The following is an 18838-nucleotide window of genomic DNA, read 5'->3' on the forward strand; positions in this document are numbered from 1 at the left end:
TAGCCAAAGAGACCCAAATTAAAAATGGCAACATGTGACGAATGGCACTTGACATTGTGCACCATGCAGGTCCATTTTACAGATTTGCAATCAAAGGAAATCCAGTGATGACCCATTTCATGCCAGTATAGGAGAGCGCACTCCAGGTTCCATAATGCTCCCCACACTGTTAACTCTTTCAGCCCTGTTCCCCAATTACCTAGGTCATCTTTAAGGTCAATTTCTGCATTTGTAGGATTGATAACAGCCTCCACCTCATAGCCGGCTAAATTACTGATCGCACTGTGAACAAGGTGCAGCTGAAAAGAAAAGCAGGGTGTGGAAAGTAACAGGAGAGCCAGGAAATGAGAGCCAAGCAGTAGAAACATATGCAACACCACACGCCAAGGTGCAGAACAGCATGCAGCGTGAAATAAACAGGCATTTCCCACCAAAACACTAAAGAGTTATCAGTTACAACTCAGGACATGGCTGTGCAAATCCAACATGTGTCCTAATTTTCAGGGGAGATGGTGCCTACACAACACACATTGAAGAAAACAGTTTTGAAGCTCTAGAAAGCAGCAGTACTACCAACATGAACACAAATAATGTTTTTGAACCACATCTGTGATTGCGGAAGGCACAACCAAATGGCAGCCAGAGGGCTGCTTGTGTTAAAGGTATATTGCTCCCCACAGAACTAGGCATTGCACATTTCTCAAAAAGCCTTTGAAGGCGGCCTGTGGCCTATTACATGGCAACAATGCTTTTGTGAACACTGCTTTACATAACAAGGATCGTTACCCTTTAACTGCACTTAGGGTGTATATACACGTCCTAATTTCCAAATTCCCCAGCAGTGAAAGGTTAAAAAGGTATTAATAAAACATGTGAATATATTTTAATACACCATTATGTGACAAACTAAGGCCAGAAGTTACAGAAATCCCAGAAATTCAAACTCTCGGAACTCATATTTGGAAAACGTTTGCAAGATTGACAGTCTAGGGCAAAACACTACATTTGACCAAGCTGGTTGGTACTGCTGATTTACGTGAGCCTACATGACAAGTTGCATAGTGCTCTGCTGCAATTCAAACATAGATATTTGAATACACCAGTCTGGAGGAAGAAAATAACTCTACCTTGGATTGAATTATCTTAGCTCTGTTGGGTCCAACTGCCACAGGCTGCTATTACGAAACATTAGCGACTGAGTGATATTACATAAGAATCTTACCTTCTGTCTGCAGTAAAGCAGGTGGAGATGGCATCATAACCACTACCCTCAAAGCAAGGTTGATACAAATATGGCACTGGAAATCTTCTATTGTTCAACATGACTGCATAGTGAGTGTGGTCTCATAAGGCGAGCTTGGAAGCTTCTGGGCCTAGCCTCTGAAGTCCCTGTGTTGAGCATGCTTACAATAACCAGACAGACTGAAACACTTGCATTATGAGACCAGGTTCACTAAGCACACTCACTATCATGATCAGACTCCCACCCAAGTGTAGGGGTCAACATCTTAAGTTTTCTTAACTGGGGTGATAGCAGGGTGTTCCAATTATACACTACGGGAATCAGAAATGAATCAATAAGCGTCAAGGAAAACACACACTGGAAGACATTCCTGTGCAACGAGTAGTCAAAATATAAAAAAGGCAGATCCGACCATTAAAAAAAATAAACACAGTCCATCGATAAAAACCTATAGTGGCTAGACACACATCGAAAGGAGGGCAGCCAAGTGGAAATAATTAGTGGCTTGGAAAGAGCCAGTTCGAGCAAAATATTATAGATTTCAAGCGGAGGAAGGTTTTGATAGACTTCCATTGGTTCAAAATTTTAGGGATAGAAAATCGGTGCATATCACCACCCCACTCAACACACACTCGCCTATTTGCATTTTGACTTCAAGTCAACAACACTAACAAAGCTTGCTGGCATATTATTTGATGTAGCTGAAAGTACAATATATAGCAGACTGCATTTGAGGAGTTGTCACGTATTTCAGTGTGTACAAACCTAAAGTCTCAAAAGCAAATATAGCAGTGACTTTCTCGTGGGGAAAAAGAAAGTGGACCAGTGGCGCTACTCAAACAAAAGCAGGGCAAACCAAAATTGACACATGCATGTATCCCTGGATCACCTTATCCTTGCAGTATTACAGATAACCAATTATAGCCCGTGTTATTTGAGCTTGAAAAGGTAAAAAGGGCATGTCACAAAGTCGTTAGGAAGCACCACCAACCATACATGGTTCAAGCACTGTGACTTTAGTGGGCTTTTACAGGCCGCAGGATGGGGAATAAAAATAAAGATTGTTAACCAACCGTAGACTCGTAAACAAAACAGTTGTCACAGTTTGCTAACATGGCCCCTGGTACTTCCGAGAGGTTCTGAAAAGTACTCCAGGCATATGTGGGTGTCCTCTTTTTGAACTTTGTACTAGGGGGACACTTGCTTCCCCTGGAATGTCACACTATTCCCAATGTCCGTCTGGCCACCCCACCAATGGGGTGGTCTCATGTACCAACCCATTTTAGCAAGCAACCTCTCTCCTTCTCCATGAGTCAAGGTTTCTGTTACCAACCGACTTTCTCCAGGTATTGCCTTGGCATCAGTTGTAGCTCCTCCTTTCAAAGGAACCTTTATCCCAAAAACGACACCCATGTCTTTCCACTGTGTTCTTCACAGCATCCTACACAAAGTCGCCCCTTAAAAAAGAGGGGAGGGAAGGACTGGATGCTATATAGATACCCAATCACCAGCCTTCATTGGGGTGCTGAACCATTAGCCTCCAATTCCTTCATACTGCCCTTATGACTCATGCCTATGTGTCCGTTACTATACCTTGACTCTAGTCCTCGAGCTGGCTGTCTCTAACCGCCTTGGCGCGCCACTGTATGCTGGTTCACCCTGAAACTTCTCCCCAATAACAAATTGGCTGCCGTTGCCTTACTCCCTCTCTAGCACCCTCTCTTCTCCTCCAAGGAACTTCCCACTGTCGTCCTCCCTCTATTCCTGCCTCTCTCTCCTCCGATATTCTTTGTGTGTTTTCTTTGTAGCAGTCGTCAACTCTCCCCTTTCTTCACTCCCTTGGTCCTCTCTTCTGTCACTTTCGTTCCTCTTGACTCTTACTTCCTTCACTACCGCTCATGGTCTCCCAACTTCCTGTATATAACACATCCAAATCCCTATGCACCTCCAACTTCTCCTGCAACTCCAAATGCCCTGTGCCAATAAAAACTCCTGTGCCCATCCAATTCCTTCACTTCTTCATATGGTGCACTGCTTCTCATAGCTCCACACTACGCTTTCCCTTGTGTTTTTTTATTAAAGAGGTTGCACCAGACCACTAGGTAGGGCTTGTGTGGAGGACCTGCAGCTAGGCGCAGTCACTTTCCATCCACAGGGATTGGTTAAAATGCAGATGCTTCCCGTGCTAATCTGGATCTCGTTTATAGTTATTCATTTTTCCCACAGCACGGACTGAGATTTTTTAAAATGGCCAGAATCACATATACAACCATGAACTGGCACAACATTCTCTGAACAGAGCCGGAAGGGCCAGCAACTGATCAGCAGTCCCTCACACGTGCACTCCGCTTTAGCAGCAAGAGAAAATGATTATGGTAAGCTCAGAAACAATATTAGTACAGTCTAAGCTGAAAGGGCCAACAGCTCTTGAAAGTGACAGTCAGGCTTTATGTACATATCTGCATGTGTTGCATGAAACCACTGATCCACTAGCAATAGAGGAGATGACAAAGTGGCAAAAGAGAAGGCAAAAACTCTGAAATTTGAGAGTTGCAAGAAAATACAAACAGAAATCTATTACAAATAGAAACAGAGAAATAAGATAGGGTTTCTGAAACTTGTGATATATTTGATCCAATCTTCTTTATTAAGCAACACAGGCTTTTGTTGGCCATGAGCCACTATCTCTTTAGCCTTCGGGGCTATGCTAATAAAATAGCCTGACCATTAGCCTATCAGGACGTTCAATGGACTGGTTCACCACTGATGAATCTGAACATTAATTCGAAGGGATTGAGTCCTCTGACGTATTCCTCATCTTTGATAATACGTCTCCAGCTTGCTGGCCTCAGAAATGTTTTCTGTAGAAGGCACTGCGCGTCGACGTCCGCCGAGTCGATGTCCCTCGGCGCCCACTGTATCGGCGCCGACGTCACCATGCCCATAAATAGCCATGCGCGGCGTCCGTTGCTCAGTTCCGTTTTTCCGCGCTTCGTGGTGCCTCGGAACATTGTTGCTCAGTTCAGTCAGATAAACCTTCTACATCTACTCGAATATACCAACTCGTTCTCGATGGCATCTTCATCTGAACCGACAACGCCGCGATCCAGCTTCAAAAAATGTCGAGACTGCGGTAAAAAAATGTCGATAACGGATCCACACAGGATCTGCTTGTGGTGCTTGGGAGCCGAGCACCATTGTTCGGAGTGTGAGGACTGCATGTCCATGACGGCGAAAGCCTTGAAGGAGCGCAAGGGGAAGCTCGAGAAGTCAGTCAAAACCTCCTCGAAAGTTTCTTGGGCCGAGTCGATGCATTCGTCTCCTCGCCGTCGAAAACATTCCCATTCTAGATCTCGAAGTAGCTCCCACCATTCGTCGAGATCAAGACACTCAAAGAAGAGACGTCGAAGATCCCCTTCCTCGTCGTCTTCTGTTTCCCCAGAAAGGGTCTCCTGCCCCACAAAACACAGCTCTCAGGCTGAGTGGGAGGAATTCAGGAAGAAAATGTTAAGCGTTCGAGAAAGCGGCCTCGACCCCCTCGAAGACAGCTGAGGGTGATACCCCGGGTGAAAAACCCCAAAAATCAAAACGCCGCGAGTTGCTGCACCCGGCGAAACATTCCACCTGAGAGCGCCACGGGCCATCGGGTAAGAAGGCACCGTCTTCGACGCCGTCGTCGAAGATCCCTTCGACGCATGGATCGGCGCCATTGACGCCGTTGTCGAAGGGTTCTTCGACGCATCGGTCGATCGACTCGACACCATCGTCGACATTGACGCCGATGAAAGAGAAGACCGCGGCTACTCCACAGCCAACGGTGATTCCAAGAGCCTCCGGCATGACGCCGAGACCGTCGTCGACATCCTCGAGTAGGATCCCGATCCTCTCGAGTTCAAGGCCTCTTCCAGTTTTCTCGACGCCGTTCTCGGCGGCTTCGAAGCCTGTCACATCGACGTCGACGACATTGACGTTTTCTCGCCCAATAATGACGAGTTTGGCTCCTTCTGCTTTAGAAATGGGTTTTACACCATTTCAGAGGTCAGAGTACCCTGGATTATCTTCAATTTATGAAGAAGGGGAAGAGTCTGACCAGGAAACCTTCGGGTTGCAGAGGACCACAATACCTGTTTCAGAGGATTTCACCTCTGAAGAAAGAAGTTTGAAAGACCTACAGGAGTCATTACATGAGGCAATTGGGCTGGACACTTCCCCAGAAGTGGAATTTGTTAAGCCAGACCCAGGGGAACATGCCGAAACACCCTATAGAACCCTGATGGCAAGGATTATTGAATTTATGGGTTGGTCTGCGCCTTCGCCTGTTTTTTAACAGGATGACCTGACAGACATATTAGACAAAGGTCCACAGGAGGATCCTGTGGTCCCCTTCCATGCTGCCTTACAAAGAAAGATTGCATCTAATTGGGAAACTCCTGAAGTTATCCCTGCTGTCAATAAAAGATTATCAGCCAAGTATAGGGTAGCTGCAGCTGACCCTGAATACTTATCAAAACACCCGACTCCAGAGGCCTGGTGGTCCAAGCGGCAACTTCATCAAGCAGCAGGACCGCTTACCCTACTGTCCCACAGGATAAAGATGACAAGAGGTACGATTCTATGGCAAAGAAAGTCTTCTCTGCTTGTAGTATGGCGTTGAAGTCCATCAACGCCACCTGTACGCTCGCCAGGTTCAGTCACACACTGTGGGAGTGTGCTTCATCAGCGGCTGACTGCATACCCGAAGGAGAGGAAAAGGAAGCCTTCCTTAACATTATTAAAGATGGCAAAGATGCCATGTGCGAGTCACTTCAAACTGGCATCGATTCCGCTGACAGTATCAGCAGGGCCATGGCGGCAAGTACAACAATCCGCAGGCATGCGTGATTGCGAAAGTCTGGCTTTGCTCCAGATGTACAGGCCAGACTTTTGAATATGCCCTTTGACGGCTCTTCGTTATTCGGAAAAAAGGCTGATGACAGTCTGGAAAAGTTGCAGACATCTAAAGCAGCAGCAAAATCGTTAGGAGCTGCAATCCGCCAAACTCCTTTTCGCCCCTCAGGAACCTCTGGAAGAGGAAAGTCCTTTTGCTATTATTCCGCATTCGTGAAAGGCAGAGGACAGCCGGCTCAAAGAGGCCAAAGGAGATCCACCCGAGGTGGACGGGTCAAAAGTACTAAAGCCGCAGCAGCAGCAGGTGCCTCTTTACCCTCGGCATCTGCATCAGCCGCCCCCAAACCACTCCGAGGTATTTCCACACAAAACACCTGTAGGGGGCAGGTTAACTCACCATCTGACAGAATGGAAGGCTATAACGTCAGATGCTTGGGCATTGGAGATAGTTGCCCAGGGTTACTGCCTACCCATTCTACACATCCCTCAGAGTCATCCACCGGGGCACAGCTCTCTAAAAGTTCCAGATCCGCTCCTCTTGCAGGAAATTATAGACCTGCTAGAGAAAGGTGCCATAGAACCGGTACCTGTAGCAGACAGGAACAAGGGCTGGTACTCCCCCCCTACTTTCTCATACCAAAGAAGGACGGAGGACTGAGACCCATCCTGGACTTGGGAGAATTGAACAAGTTCCTCAGGAAGGACAAGTTCAAGATGGTAACTCTCTCTCAGATCCTTCAGGCCCTCCAGCTCCAGGACTGGCTGGTATCCCTGGACCTTCAGGATGCTTATTTTCATGAGCCAATCCATCTCAAACACAGGAAATACTTGAGGTTCGCAATTGGCGACTCTCATTATCAATTTCGAGTTCTACCATTTGGGCTGACCTCCGCCCCGAGGGTCTTCACCAAGCTAATGTCGTTAGTGGCTGCGAGTCTAAGGAGGGAAGGGATCCACGTCTACCCCTACCTGGACGATTGGCTGATCAGAGCTGTATCTTCGGAACAAGCTCAGATCCAGCTAGATTATGTCTGCCACTTCCTTCACAAACTGGGCTTCTCCCTCAATTTAAAGAAGTCACAGATGATACCATCACAGAGACTCCAGTTCATTGGAGCGGTCCTGGACACTTCCCTGGGAAAAGCCTCGCCACCAGAGGTGAGGGCTCAAGATATTCTGCAGATGGTCAACAAGTTTCAAAATGCCCAACGTCTCCCAGCCTTCGCCTTTTTGAGGTTGCTAGGCCTCATGGCATCCTGCATCTTCCTTGTGCCAGAGGCTCGCCTGAGAATGAGATCTCTTCAATGGGCACTGAGAACTCAGTGGTCGCAATTCTCAGGGAGAATGACAGATCTCCTCCGGATCCCGGACAAGGTAGCCCGCGACCTTCAATGGTGGGCCTATCCAGAGAACATCTTGAAAGGAGAACTGTTTTGGCAACCATGGCCAGAGATAACAGTAGTCACAGACGCCTCACTCACGGGGTGGGGAGCCCATGCCAACGACTTGACCATCAGCGGTCGTTGGTCTCCATCAGAGTCCAGACTACACATCAACCTATTTGAGCTGACAGCGATCAGACTAGCGCTGAAAGCTTTCCTGCCATCAATACAGGGGATAAATGTCCTGATAATGACAGACAACACAGTAGCCATGCACTACCTCAACAAAAGAGGAGGCGTAGGGTCACTGCCACTGTGCAGAGAGGCAATACAGCTCTGGTTTTGGGCAATTCAGGAAGGAATCCCTCTATCGGCAGTCCACCTAGCCGGAGAGAAGAACTTGACAGCGGACGCTCTGAGCATGCAGAGCACAGTCTCCCACGAGTGGGAGCTGGCTCTGGAAGTCCTTAAAGAGATCTTCGCCCTGTGGGGAACCCCTAAGGTGGATCTGTTCGCCACAAGCACCACCAGGAAGTGCGATCTGTTCTGTTTAAGGGAATTTCCCCCGAGAGGAGCTCTAGGAGACGTGTTCGTAGTGGACTGGGAGTTTCCACTCCTTTACACGTTTCCACCAGTCCTCAAATGATCAGGAGGTTGAGAAGATTCCGGAAAACCATGATCCTAATTGCCCCGGACTGGGCCAGGAGAACGTGGTACCCGGACCTTCTAGATATGTCCATCTGCCCTCCAATCCGTCTGCCACTCAAAGAGAATCTTCTCTCGCAGAAGGGAGGTCAGGTTCTCCATCCAGACATCAGAACCCTCAACCTTCACGCTTGGCTTCTGAAAGGGTGAGGTACAAGGATTGGGACCTCGCTGATGACGTCATGGAGGTGTTGCTTTCGGTCAGAAGGCCATCAACAAAGTCTTTATACCGCTGGAACAAATTTTGCAGCTGGTGTAGAGAAGGGAATATCGATCCTTTTTCATGTGGTACACAAACAGTGTTATTGTTTCTACTCTACTTGGCAAACTCAGGCCTTCAAGTTGGCACTGTAAAAGGCTATCTCGCAGCGCTTTCAATCTTCAAGCGCACTGCGGAGGAACCATTTTATTTCAAACTACCTCTAGTGATACAATTTCTCAAGGGATTAACTAATGTTTATCCTCCAAAACCATTCCAAGTTCCCTTATGGGACTTAAATTTAGTCTTAAACTTCCTAATGGGCACTCCTTTCGAACCACTTCACTCTTGTTCGCTGAGATTTCTCACGCTTAAAACTGTCCTATTGGTAGCACTAACATCCGCTAGGAGGTTGAGCGAGCTACAAGCTCTCTCCTGTAAACCCCCACATACAATTTTCCACAAGGACAAAGTTGTCCTACAGGTGAAGCCTAATTTCCTCCCAAAGGTGGTTTCTGAATTTCATATTACTCAGAAAATTACCTTACCTTCGTTCTACCCTCCTCCCTATCCAGGGAAAGAGGAAGAAAGGCTACATAGGCGGGACCTAAGGCGAGCTCTAAGCTTTTACATCAACAGAATGGCTAGGATCAGGCAAGTAGACCAACTGTTTGTAGAATACTCAGGTCACAAATTGGGATTACCCATAACAAAACAAACCATTTCCAGGTGGATTATTTTGGCCATTCTGGAATGTTACAAACTGGCAGGGAAAGAGCCACCCCAAAATCTTAGGGCTCATTCAACCAGGGGTATCGCAGCCTCTTCGGCCCTCCAAAGAGGGGTACCGGTCAGAGACATATGTGCGGCTACCACATGGTCGTCCGCACATACATTCGCAAAATTTTACAACCTGGATTCCTCCACTAGTCAAGAGACCAGATTTGGCAAAGCCGTATTACATTCGGTCCATCCCTAAAGGGATACATGACATTCTTACTCCCACCTCCAATTACATGCCACTGTATGGGAGTCTATCAAAGATAAGGAATACGTCGGAGGACACAATCCCTTCGAAGAACAAGTTACTTCTTACCTTGTAACTTTCTTCCAATGGGATGTTCCTCCGACGTATTCCTTATCGCCCCTCCCATCCATCCCCGCAGTAATACTTCCCTTGCGGTTGCAGCTTACGCTCCTTCAAGGTCAATAACCAATTCAGGCATGGCTTTTCTTATGCTACAAAACGGAACTGAGCAAAGGACGCCCCGCGTGGCTATTTATGGGCATGGTGACGTCGGCGCCGATACGGTGGCCGTCGAGGGACATCGACTCGGCGGACGTCGACGCGCAGCGCCCTCTACAGAAAACATTTCCGAAGCCAGCAAGCTGGAGATGTATTATCAAAGATAAGGAATACGTTGGAGGAACATCCCATCGAAAGAACGTTACAAGTTAAGTAACTTGTTCTTCTCTTTGTCTGACAGGAGAGTATTCTTATCTACCATGTAGTCCGACTGGGCTTTTGTTTGGGTCTTTATATACTACCCGATCAATTTGATTGTCACTTGATTTTAACAAACATTTCAATGTAGATCATTCTCCAAAGTCCTTTCCGTTTCTCACAAGCTTATCCAAGGACTGATTTCCGCTCCCCTCTGTGCTGTTGAAACTTGCATAGGAACTCACTTTCATTTTAAAACACACTGAACACTGGAAGTACTTTCGATCAATTCAAATTCTAAATCCGACAATGTCTCATTTTCCTGAAACCCTGTCCGATCCTCCAAACAGTTTGTGCTACATAATCTTGACCTACTGTTTAATTCCTCTTGAAATTTCCCCTGACCGAATGTCCTCCCTAAACTGTAGTTGAAACTTTCAGTCATACCAGAACTGCATTTTCTTAATTTCTTGGCTTTGCTATTACTATTCTTAGTAAACCCTTGTTCTTGCCCAGTAGAATAACTACTATTCATTATACACTGGAGTGCCCAAAAACAAATGCACCTTTACAGCCTCATCTTAATGGGCTTGCTTATAAAACACACGTCAAATTTGCATCAACTTCTGTCTGTTTTGAATTTTCAATGTCACTTTGTTTTGCTTACCGTCTTCCATTTTATGCCCTTTAGTTACTTCTCATTAACCCGCTAGATGGGTGTGTTCTGCATTGTTTGCACTTGGTCTACACTCATGACCAATATGCTGCATTTACATATCTATAGTTTTCATTACTCTGGCTAACGATTTGGGACATGTTTTCTGTGCAGAACTGTCTGTGATCCTGCTGGAAAAGTTTTTAAAACAGTCAATTTACATTTTTAAAGTGCTTTGGATACAAGCACAACATAATTAATGACAAATTTAAATTAACCGTCAGAGGGACACACCTTTAGTTAACAACAGAGGCCTTCATAACCAGTTTTGCAATATTAGGTAAAAATATGAATTACTGCACATTTTATTCGAAACACTGAGGATATGGATAAACTAACTTTTCTAGTAATTTAGTAAATGCATTCTGTTAACGCATACTGCACCACTATTAGCAGGCACCTCAGTGCCATGGCATACTGTAAACAGAAGAGTGATGCGCTAAAAAAATTTTTTTTAAACTATTGGTTGATAAAGTGCTAAATTGAGAACTTCATCAAAACAATGAGCATTTCTGTACAGTGCTCGGTTGTACATTCTGCTGTGAAACGGTAAATATAAAGTACCTTCTTTGTGATTAATATTGGCCTAAGCCTAGTGCTCTACGAAGAAAACTGCGTTGCAAAGTTCTGATTTTTGGATCGACTTTGCTGCCAATTTAAGATTCATCCGCAATTTTGATTTCTGTTCATACGATTCTCTTTTCTAAAATGGTGGACTGTGTTTTCAACCTGCAACCAAGCCTCCCAACCTTTGAGTCCTGTTAATGTTTAGGTTGTCCGAGAGCTGACTGTTTAGACCAGGTAAAGAGACCTAGTGCTCCATATGAACTGCCATCAGAGTATTGTCTGCGCACATAAGACTCATCCCTGTGTAAACGTAGGAATGATGTAAAATAAAGCTCAAGCGTAGACACAGGCCAAAATACATTGTGTAGAAATATAGACTAAGGCTTACCGCGGGATCCGAGAATATACACCACCATTGTAACTTGATGGAAATGCAAACTTATGTAATCCTTCTGCATATTATTGTATAAGCTGTATGAGAACTAGGCACGAACTCTAGACCACAAATTATTAACGAGAAGAGAGGCTGGACAATATTATTCAAAATTGTATAAAAGTACGAATGTTAAGATGTCCAGCACTCTCTCACCTCTCATTGTCAGGCTGGTATATGTTGCGGGGTGTTATCTGGGTTTCTTTGTAAACTGTGTAGAATAAAAGATCTGTGAATCTTTTCAGCCCATGATTGGTGTATTTCATTTGTGGTACTCAGCCTCGATATTTCTTTGCTCTTACACTGCAGACAAATATCAGTTTTATGGTGAACAAAAGCATGTATAATTGTTTCCAAAACCGCTATATCATTTTGTTCATGTAGACTTGACAACGGGTAATCTGTATATGATCAACAAATAGAAATACAATTGGCAAAGGGAGCAATAAATACTATGGCAAACGCAGCCAACCATTCCGCAAGTGGCAAACAGGAATGGTAATCTCGAATTAGGGTATTAGAACTTTGCAGCACATGAGCCGATCATGTATCCTCTGGCTCGACCCTGGGCTCTGAAACAGCTAATGGTAAACCAAATTACTCTATGTCAACATCTAGTGTACAGGTTGCATCTCACTGAATGAAGCAAGGGTGCCTGGGTTTACAAAATAGGTGCCTTCTGAAATAAGGCGACAGGCACCCATCCAGCAGATGTTCCTCCCAATGATAAATCAAGCATCATTGTGATGCCAGAGCACCCCGTTGTCGGGTTTCAGAATTATAGAATAAGCAACACAAGTTGATGTTACCGTTCCGAGTGGTTCTACATCACAAGGAAAAGATCACAGCACAATACACGTGCATCTAGATTTGCTGAGTGCTTAGAGTTAGGGGAATTTGTGGCAAACACATACCATATCCGATCAAGCGAATGCACCTTCATTTCATGCAGCACATATCACATTGCAATGCCAGGGTACATTGTTGTTGCTCCGCACATTCATAGAAGCAGGTGGCAGAGGTAAATGCTAAGGCACCTCAACTGTATATAATGCCCTGTTTTACTATTTTTTTTAATAGTCAAAAGAAAATTGCTATTTTTAAGACTAGATGTGGTTAATTAGATCCGGTGAGATGTGTAAGAAACCGCCCTGCGATTTAGAAGTTGCAAATGTTTCATCTGTTCACAACAATATGCGTGTGGGTTTGTGTGTATAGATGATCATTTGTGGGTTCTAATACAACAGCAATTAACCCAATCTGGCCTGGGGCAAATTTACTGTTCCGCTTGCCTATTCTCACGGATCCTGGCAGAGCTGTAGTTCAACTAAATTCAGCATTGTGTGGCTGACATCAGACCATTCCTATAACCATTTGCTTGGACACAGTGAAGCAGAAAGGGGGCATTCCTCAAAGACGAATTGCGGCTCTGCAAGTTCTGCTTATGGTGGTTGTTCTGGCATCTTTACTGTGCTACAGTCTGTATCTCACAGGCTACACCCGCAAGCGCCTTACGATGGAGAAAGAAATCAACAGCTGGTTTAACACTGCAGTCGGAGGAGCACCCTTTACTGTTGCCATTTGATGAAAGATGCAGTCCACCCTATCGGGTGTCTACTGAGTAACCATGCTATGGAAACTCAGGAGCAGGAAGTTATGGGAGCAGTGGGGCCAGCAATCCCACCACTCCAAATCTACTGTATGTTAGGTGGTTATTTAGCTGGCAGATTGCTGTGGTTCGTAGTGAAACCGGACTGTTGAGGGGTGAAAACGGTTCAAGCATCTGTGCAGTAGTAGGTTTGTGGACAAAGGTTCAAACAGGCCACAAAATCTGCACTTGGCACTAGGCTTTGGCTAGTGATAATTGACTCTTGGTGATTAAGAGATGGCATGCTGTGTGTATGTGGAGAACTAAGGGGGGGCGGGCAGTGACTTTTTATGCTGGGTAGGAACTTGCAACTCGCTATTGCTATTGCTGGTACAAAAGATCGGACCGATGAAAAGTTGCAGTATACCACAATGTAGTATATCACAATGTAGAAGGTGAATGACTGAGGCCAGCTTTCTATGGGAGTACCAATGGCTTTCTTTAGTGACAAGGGCATGCACAGGGTGAGTGGAAATCAGAAAGCAACCAAGAGCAAGGAGAATACCAGGAGATTCCTTTTTGGAGATATGCGGTTTACCCGTCTTTGACTATGAACAGGTAACGATATACAGTTTTTCTACAGCTGTGGGAGCTGAAATACCATGGTCCCCGATATGACATATGGTATGATATAACATTTATTACGCGCCTGTACACAAGTGTTTTTAGGCATGACAAGACAAGGGAGTGGAGGGGAGGGAAGAGCGAGGGAGGACAAGATAAAAAGACCTTACTAGGCCTGGAGTCATTCAGATTGTGCGATGGCCACAAAAATGCCGGCGTTCCATTAGATGTTCAGAAAGGATATTAGTAACATCCAAAACCTTAATGCCAGAGTCCTTCTGCAGATGGATTTGAAATCGTTTTCTTGTATAGGCCAACAAAACGAATGACCATTTAATAAAGACGCTAAACGTTTGATCTACCAGAGGCATAATATCTGATCAACCTACATTTTAGAAATTGCACTTCTGCCGTCTCACGCATCTCTTCTAAAGATACATTTGGAAAGGGTAAGGCATTATTTTCCAGAAATGTGATGGTAAGGTGAAGCAATAGCACAGATGAGGATTACCAGGCACAACCTGCAAAGAAGTAACCTTACTTCGAAGGGATTGTGTCCTCCGACGTATTCCTTATCTTAGATATCTCTTTCCAGCTTTGCTGGCCTCGGAAATGTTTTCTCTCTAGAGGGCGCTGCGCGTCGACGTCCGCCGAGTCGATGTCCCTCGACAGCCGCCGTATCGATGTCATCCTGCCTATAAAGGCCGCGCGCAGCATCCGTTGCTCAGTTCCGTTTTTCCGCGCTTACTCAGTGCCTCAGAATATCGCTGCTCAGTTTCGTAGAGAATTATTCCATTTTCCTCGAGATATTCGATCCATACTCGATGGCTTCCTCGTCTGAACCGACGACCCCTCGGTCCGGCTTTAAAAAATGCAGAGACTGTGGAAAAAAGATGTCGCTGACGGACCCTCACATGGTGTTTGGGAGCTGAACACCATTGTTCGGAGTGCGAGGACTGTATGTCCATGACAGCTAAGGCCCTGAAGGAGCGTAGGGGGAAGCTGGAAAAAGGTAAGACTTCTAAAGCTTCTTCTTCCTCGACGAAGTCGAGACATTCGTCTCCTCGTCACCATTTGCGCTCCAGGTCTCGAAGCCGGTCCCATCACTCCTCGAGATCAAAGCACTCGAAAAGGAGACGCCGAAGATCCCCGTCCTCCTCTTCCTCTGTTTCACCTAAGAGAATCCCTTGCCCCACGAAACATAGTTCCCGGGCTGAATGGGAGGAATTCCGAAAAAATATGATGAGCGTCTTCGAGAAAGCGGCCTCGACCCCCTCGAAGACTGCCGAGAGCGATGCTCTGGTCGAAAGACCCAAAGGTCCAAAACGCAGCGAGTCGCAGCACCCGGCGAAGGAAGCTTCTCGAGCGTGTCACGAACCCTCGAGTAAAGCAAAAACCTGGAATCCTTCTTCGAAGGGTCCGTCGACGAGGGTTCCGTCGACGCCGAGGTCGGTGTCTTCGACGCCGTTGTCGAAGGGACCTTCGACACACGGGTCTGTCGACTCGACGCCATCCTCAACACCGGCGTCTACGCCAAGGAAAGTCACGGTTGCGGCGCACCCAGTGGCTATTCCCAGGTCTTCGATGACGATGTCGTCGAGATTGTCGACATCCTCAAGCAGAATTCCGATTCTATCGATGACCTCGAGGCCTCCACCTTTGTTTTCGACGCCACGTTCGAAGCCTTCGACGTCGGTGTCAACGACATCGACGTTTTCGAGGCCGATTACAACAAGTTTGGCACCCTCTGCCTTGGAGATGGGTTTCACACCCTTTGTGAGTTCAGACCAATTGAGAACAATGTCCTCAATTATGGAAGAGGGAGAACTGTCTGACCAAGAAGAGACATTTGAGTTGCAGGGATCTGCAACCTCAGTTCAAGAGGAGTTATCCTCAGAGGAACGCAGATTAAAGGAACTCCATGATTCCTTACATGAGGCAAGTGGTTTAGACACTTCCCCAGAGGTGGAGTTCGCTAGCCCAGACCCAGGGGAGCATGCTGAAACCCCTTACAGAGCCTTAATGGCCAGGATCACAGAATTTATGGGGTGGTCAACACCTTCACAGGCTTTCCAACAGGATGACCTCACGGATATTCTTGATAAAGGTCCACAGGAGGATCCTGTAGTACCTTTTCATAAAGCTCTTCAAAGAAAAATCATGACGAACTGGGAAACCCCAGATGTCGTCCCGGCAGTAAATAAAAAACTGTCTACTAAATACAGGGTATCTTCTGCAGACCCGGAGTTTTTGTCCAAACACCCATCCCCAGAAAGTCTGGTGGTACAGGCAGCATCTTCTACTGACATCAAGACTGCTTACCCTACCGTTCCACAGGACAGGGACGATAAAAAATACGATGCTATGGCTAAGAAAGTTTTTTCGGCATGTAGCATGGCGTTAAAATCTATTAATGCTACTTGCACCCTTGCTAGATTCAGCCATACACTTTGGGAGTGTGCTTCTACAGCGGCTGACTGCATCCCAGAGGGAGAAGAAAGGGAGGCGTTCCTAAATATCATAAAGGACGGTAAAGACGCTATGTGCGAATCCCTCCAGACGGGCATTGATTCAGCTGACAGTATCAGCAGAGCAATGGCGGCAAGTACAACAACCAGGAGATTTGCTTGGTTGAAAAAGTCTGGTTTTGCCCCAGATGTGCAAGCCAGGCTCTTGAACATGCCATTTGATGGCTCTTCTTTGTTTGGGAAAAAGGCGGATGACAGTTTAGAAAAACTGCAAACATCAAAGGCAGCAGCAAAATCCCTAGGCGCTGCAATCCGTCAGACACCTTTTCGTCCCACAGGAACCTCTGCGAGAGACAAGTCCTTTCGCTTCTACTCTGCATTCGGAAGAGGTAGAGGACGACCGGCTCAAAGGGGACAAAGAAGAACTACCCGAGGTGGACGGGGTAGATATTCAAAAGCCGCAGCAACAGCAGGTGCCTCTTTACCATCGGCATCTGCATCAGCCGCCCCAAAACCACTCTGAGGACTTCCCTCACAAGACACCTTTAGGAGGCAGGTTAACTCAACATCTGGCGGAATGGCAGGCTATCACGTCAGATGCTTGGGCATTGGAGACAGTTGCACAAGGTTACTGCCTGCCTCTCCTACGCATACCTCAGAGTCATCCACCGGGGATCAGCTCTCAAAAAGCTCCAGATCCGCTCCTCTTGCAGGAAATTTTAGACCTGCTAGAGAAAGGTGCCATAGAACCGGTACCTGTAGCGGAGTGGAACAAGGGCTGGTACTCCCCTTACTTTATCATACCAAAGAAAGACGGAGGACTGAGACCCATCTTGGACTTGCGAGAATTGAACAAATTCCTCAGGAAAGACAAATTCAAGATGGTAACTCTTTCTCAGATCCTTCAGGCCCTTCAGTTACAGGACTGGTTGGTATCTCTGGACCTTCAGGACGCTTATTTCCATGTGCCAATCCATCTCAAACACAGGAAATACCTGAGGTTCGCAATTGGCAACTCTCATTATCAATTTCGAGTGCTGCTATTTGGGCTGACCTCCAACCCGAGGGTCTTCACCAAGTTAATGTCGGTAGTGGCTGCAAGTCTAAGGAGGGAAGGGATTCACGTCTACCCCTACCTGGACGATTGGTTGATCAGAGCTGTATCTTCGGAAGAAGCTCAGATCCAGCTAGATCATGTTTGACACTCCCTTCACAGACTGGGCTTCTCCCTCAATTTAAAGAAGTCACAAATGATACCATTGCAGAGACTCCAGTTCATCGGAGCGATCCTGGACACTTCCCTGGGAAAAGCCTCGCCACCAGAGGTGAGGGCTCAAGATATTCTACAGATGGTCACCAAGTTTCAAAATGCCCAACGTCTCCCAGCCTTCGACTTTTTGAGGTTGCTAGGCCTCATGGCATCCTGCATTTTCCTAGTGCCAGAGGCTCGCCTGAGAATGAGATCTCTCCAGTGGGCACTGAGATCTCAGTGGTCACAATTCTCAGGGAGAATGACAGATCTTCAGGTTCCCGACAGGGTGGCTCGAGACCGTCAGTGGTGGGCCTGTCAGGAGAACATTCTGAAAGGAGAGCAGTTTTGGCAACCCTGGCCGGAGATAACAGTAGTCACGGATGCCTCACTCACGGGGTGGGGAGCCCATGCCAAAGACTTGACCATCAGCGGTCGTTGGTCTCCATCGGAGTCCAGACTACATATCAACCTGTTAGAGCTGAGGGCCATCAGACCTGCGCTGAAGGCTTTTCTGCCACCTGTACAAGGAAAGAATGTCTTGATAATGACGGACAACACAGTGGCCATGCATTACCTCAACAAAAGAGGAGGCGTAGGATCACTACTTCTGTGCAGAGAGGCAATGCAGCTCTGGTTTTGGGAAATCCAAGAAGGAATCTCTCTATCGGCAGTTCACCTAGCCGGAGAGAAGAACTTGACAGCGGACGCTCTGAGCAGGCAGAGCACAGTCTCCCACGAGTGGGAACTGGCTCTGGAAGTCCTTAAAGAGATCTTCGCCCTTTGGGAAACCCCTCAGGTGGATCTGTTCGCCACCAGTGTCAACAGGAAGTGCGATCTGTTCTGTTCAAGGGAATTTCCCCCGACAGGAGCTCTGGGGGACGCGTTCATAGTGGACTGGGAGTTTCCACTCCTGTACGCGTTTCCACCGGTCCCCGTCATTCCTCAAATGATCAGGAGGTTGAGAAGATTCCGGAAAACCATGATCCTAATTGCCCCGGATTGGGCCAGGAGAACGTGGTACCCGGACCTTCTAGACTTGTCCATCTGCCCTCCAATTTGACTTCCACTCAGAGAGAATCTGCTCTCACAGAAGGGAGGTCAGGTTCTCCATCCAGACATCAAAACCCTCAACCTTCACGCTTGGCTTCTGAAAGGCTGAGGTACAAGGATTGGGACCTCCCTGATGACGTTATGGAGGTGTTGCTTTCGGCAAGAAAGCCAGGAACAAAATCTTTATACCGCTGCCGTTGGAACAGATTTTGCAGCTGGTGTAGGGAAAAAAATATCGATCCCTTTTCATGTGGTACACCAATGGTTTTGTCCTTCCTACT

At 46.7% G+C, this 18838-nt stretch overlaps 1 protein-coding gene across 4 annotated transcripts in view; it reads right to left on the reverse strand.

Moving 5' to 3' along the window:
- Positions 1 to 18838, reverse strand: part of MACROH2A1 (macroH2A.1 histone) — a 350602-nt gene that overhangs the window by 121207 nt on the left and 210557 nt on the right. For 2 of the 4 annotated variants that reach the window (XM_069652584.1, XM_069652583.1), the window contains exon 6: positions 200 to 299. The exons of the other annotated variants lie outside the window; for them this stretch is intronic. In XM_069652584.1, the coding sequence (XP_069508685.1) occupies positions 200 to 299 (100 nt within the window). The remainder of the gene's footprint in view (positions 1 to 199; positions 300 to 18838) is intronic. 4 annotated transcript variants of the gene reach the window in all.

This window comes from Ambystoma mexicanum, chromosome 3p (genome assembly GCF_040938575.1).
Source record: "Ambystoma mexicanum isolate Mex_15411 chromosome 3p, UKY_AmexF1_1, whole genome shotgun sequence".
In the NCBI taxonomy this organism is placed as follows: Eukaryota; Metazoa; Chordata; class Amphibia; order Caudata; family Ambystomatidae; genus Ambystoma; species Ambystoma mexicanum.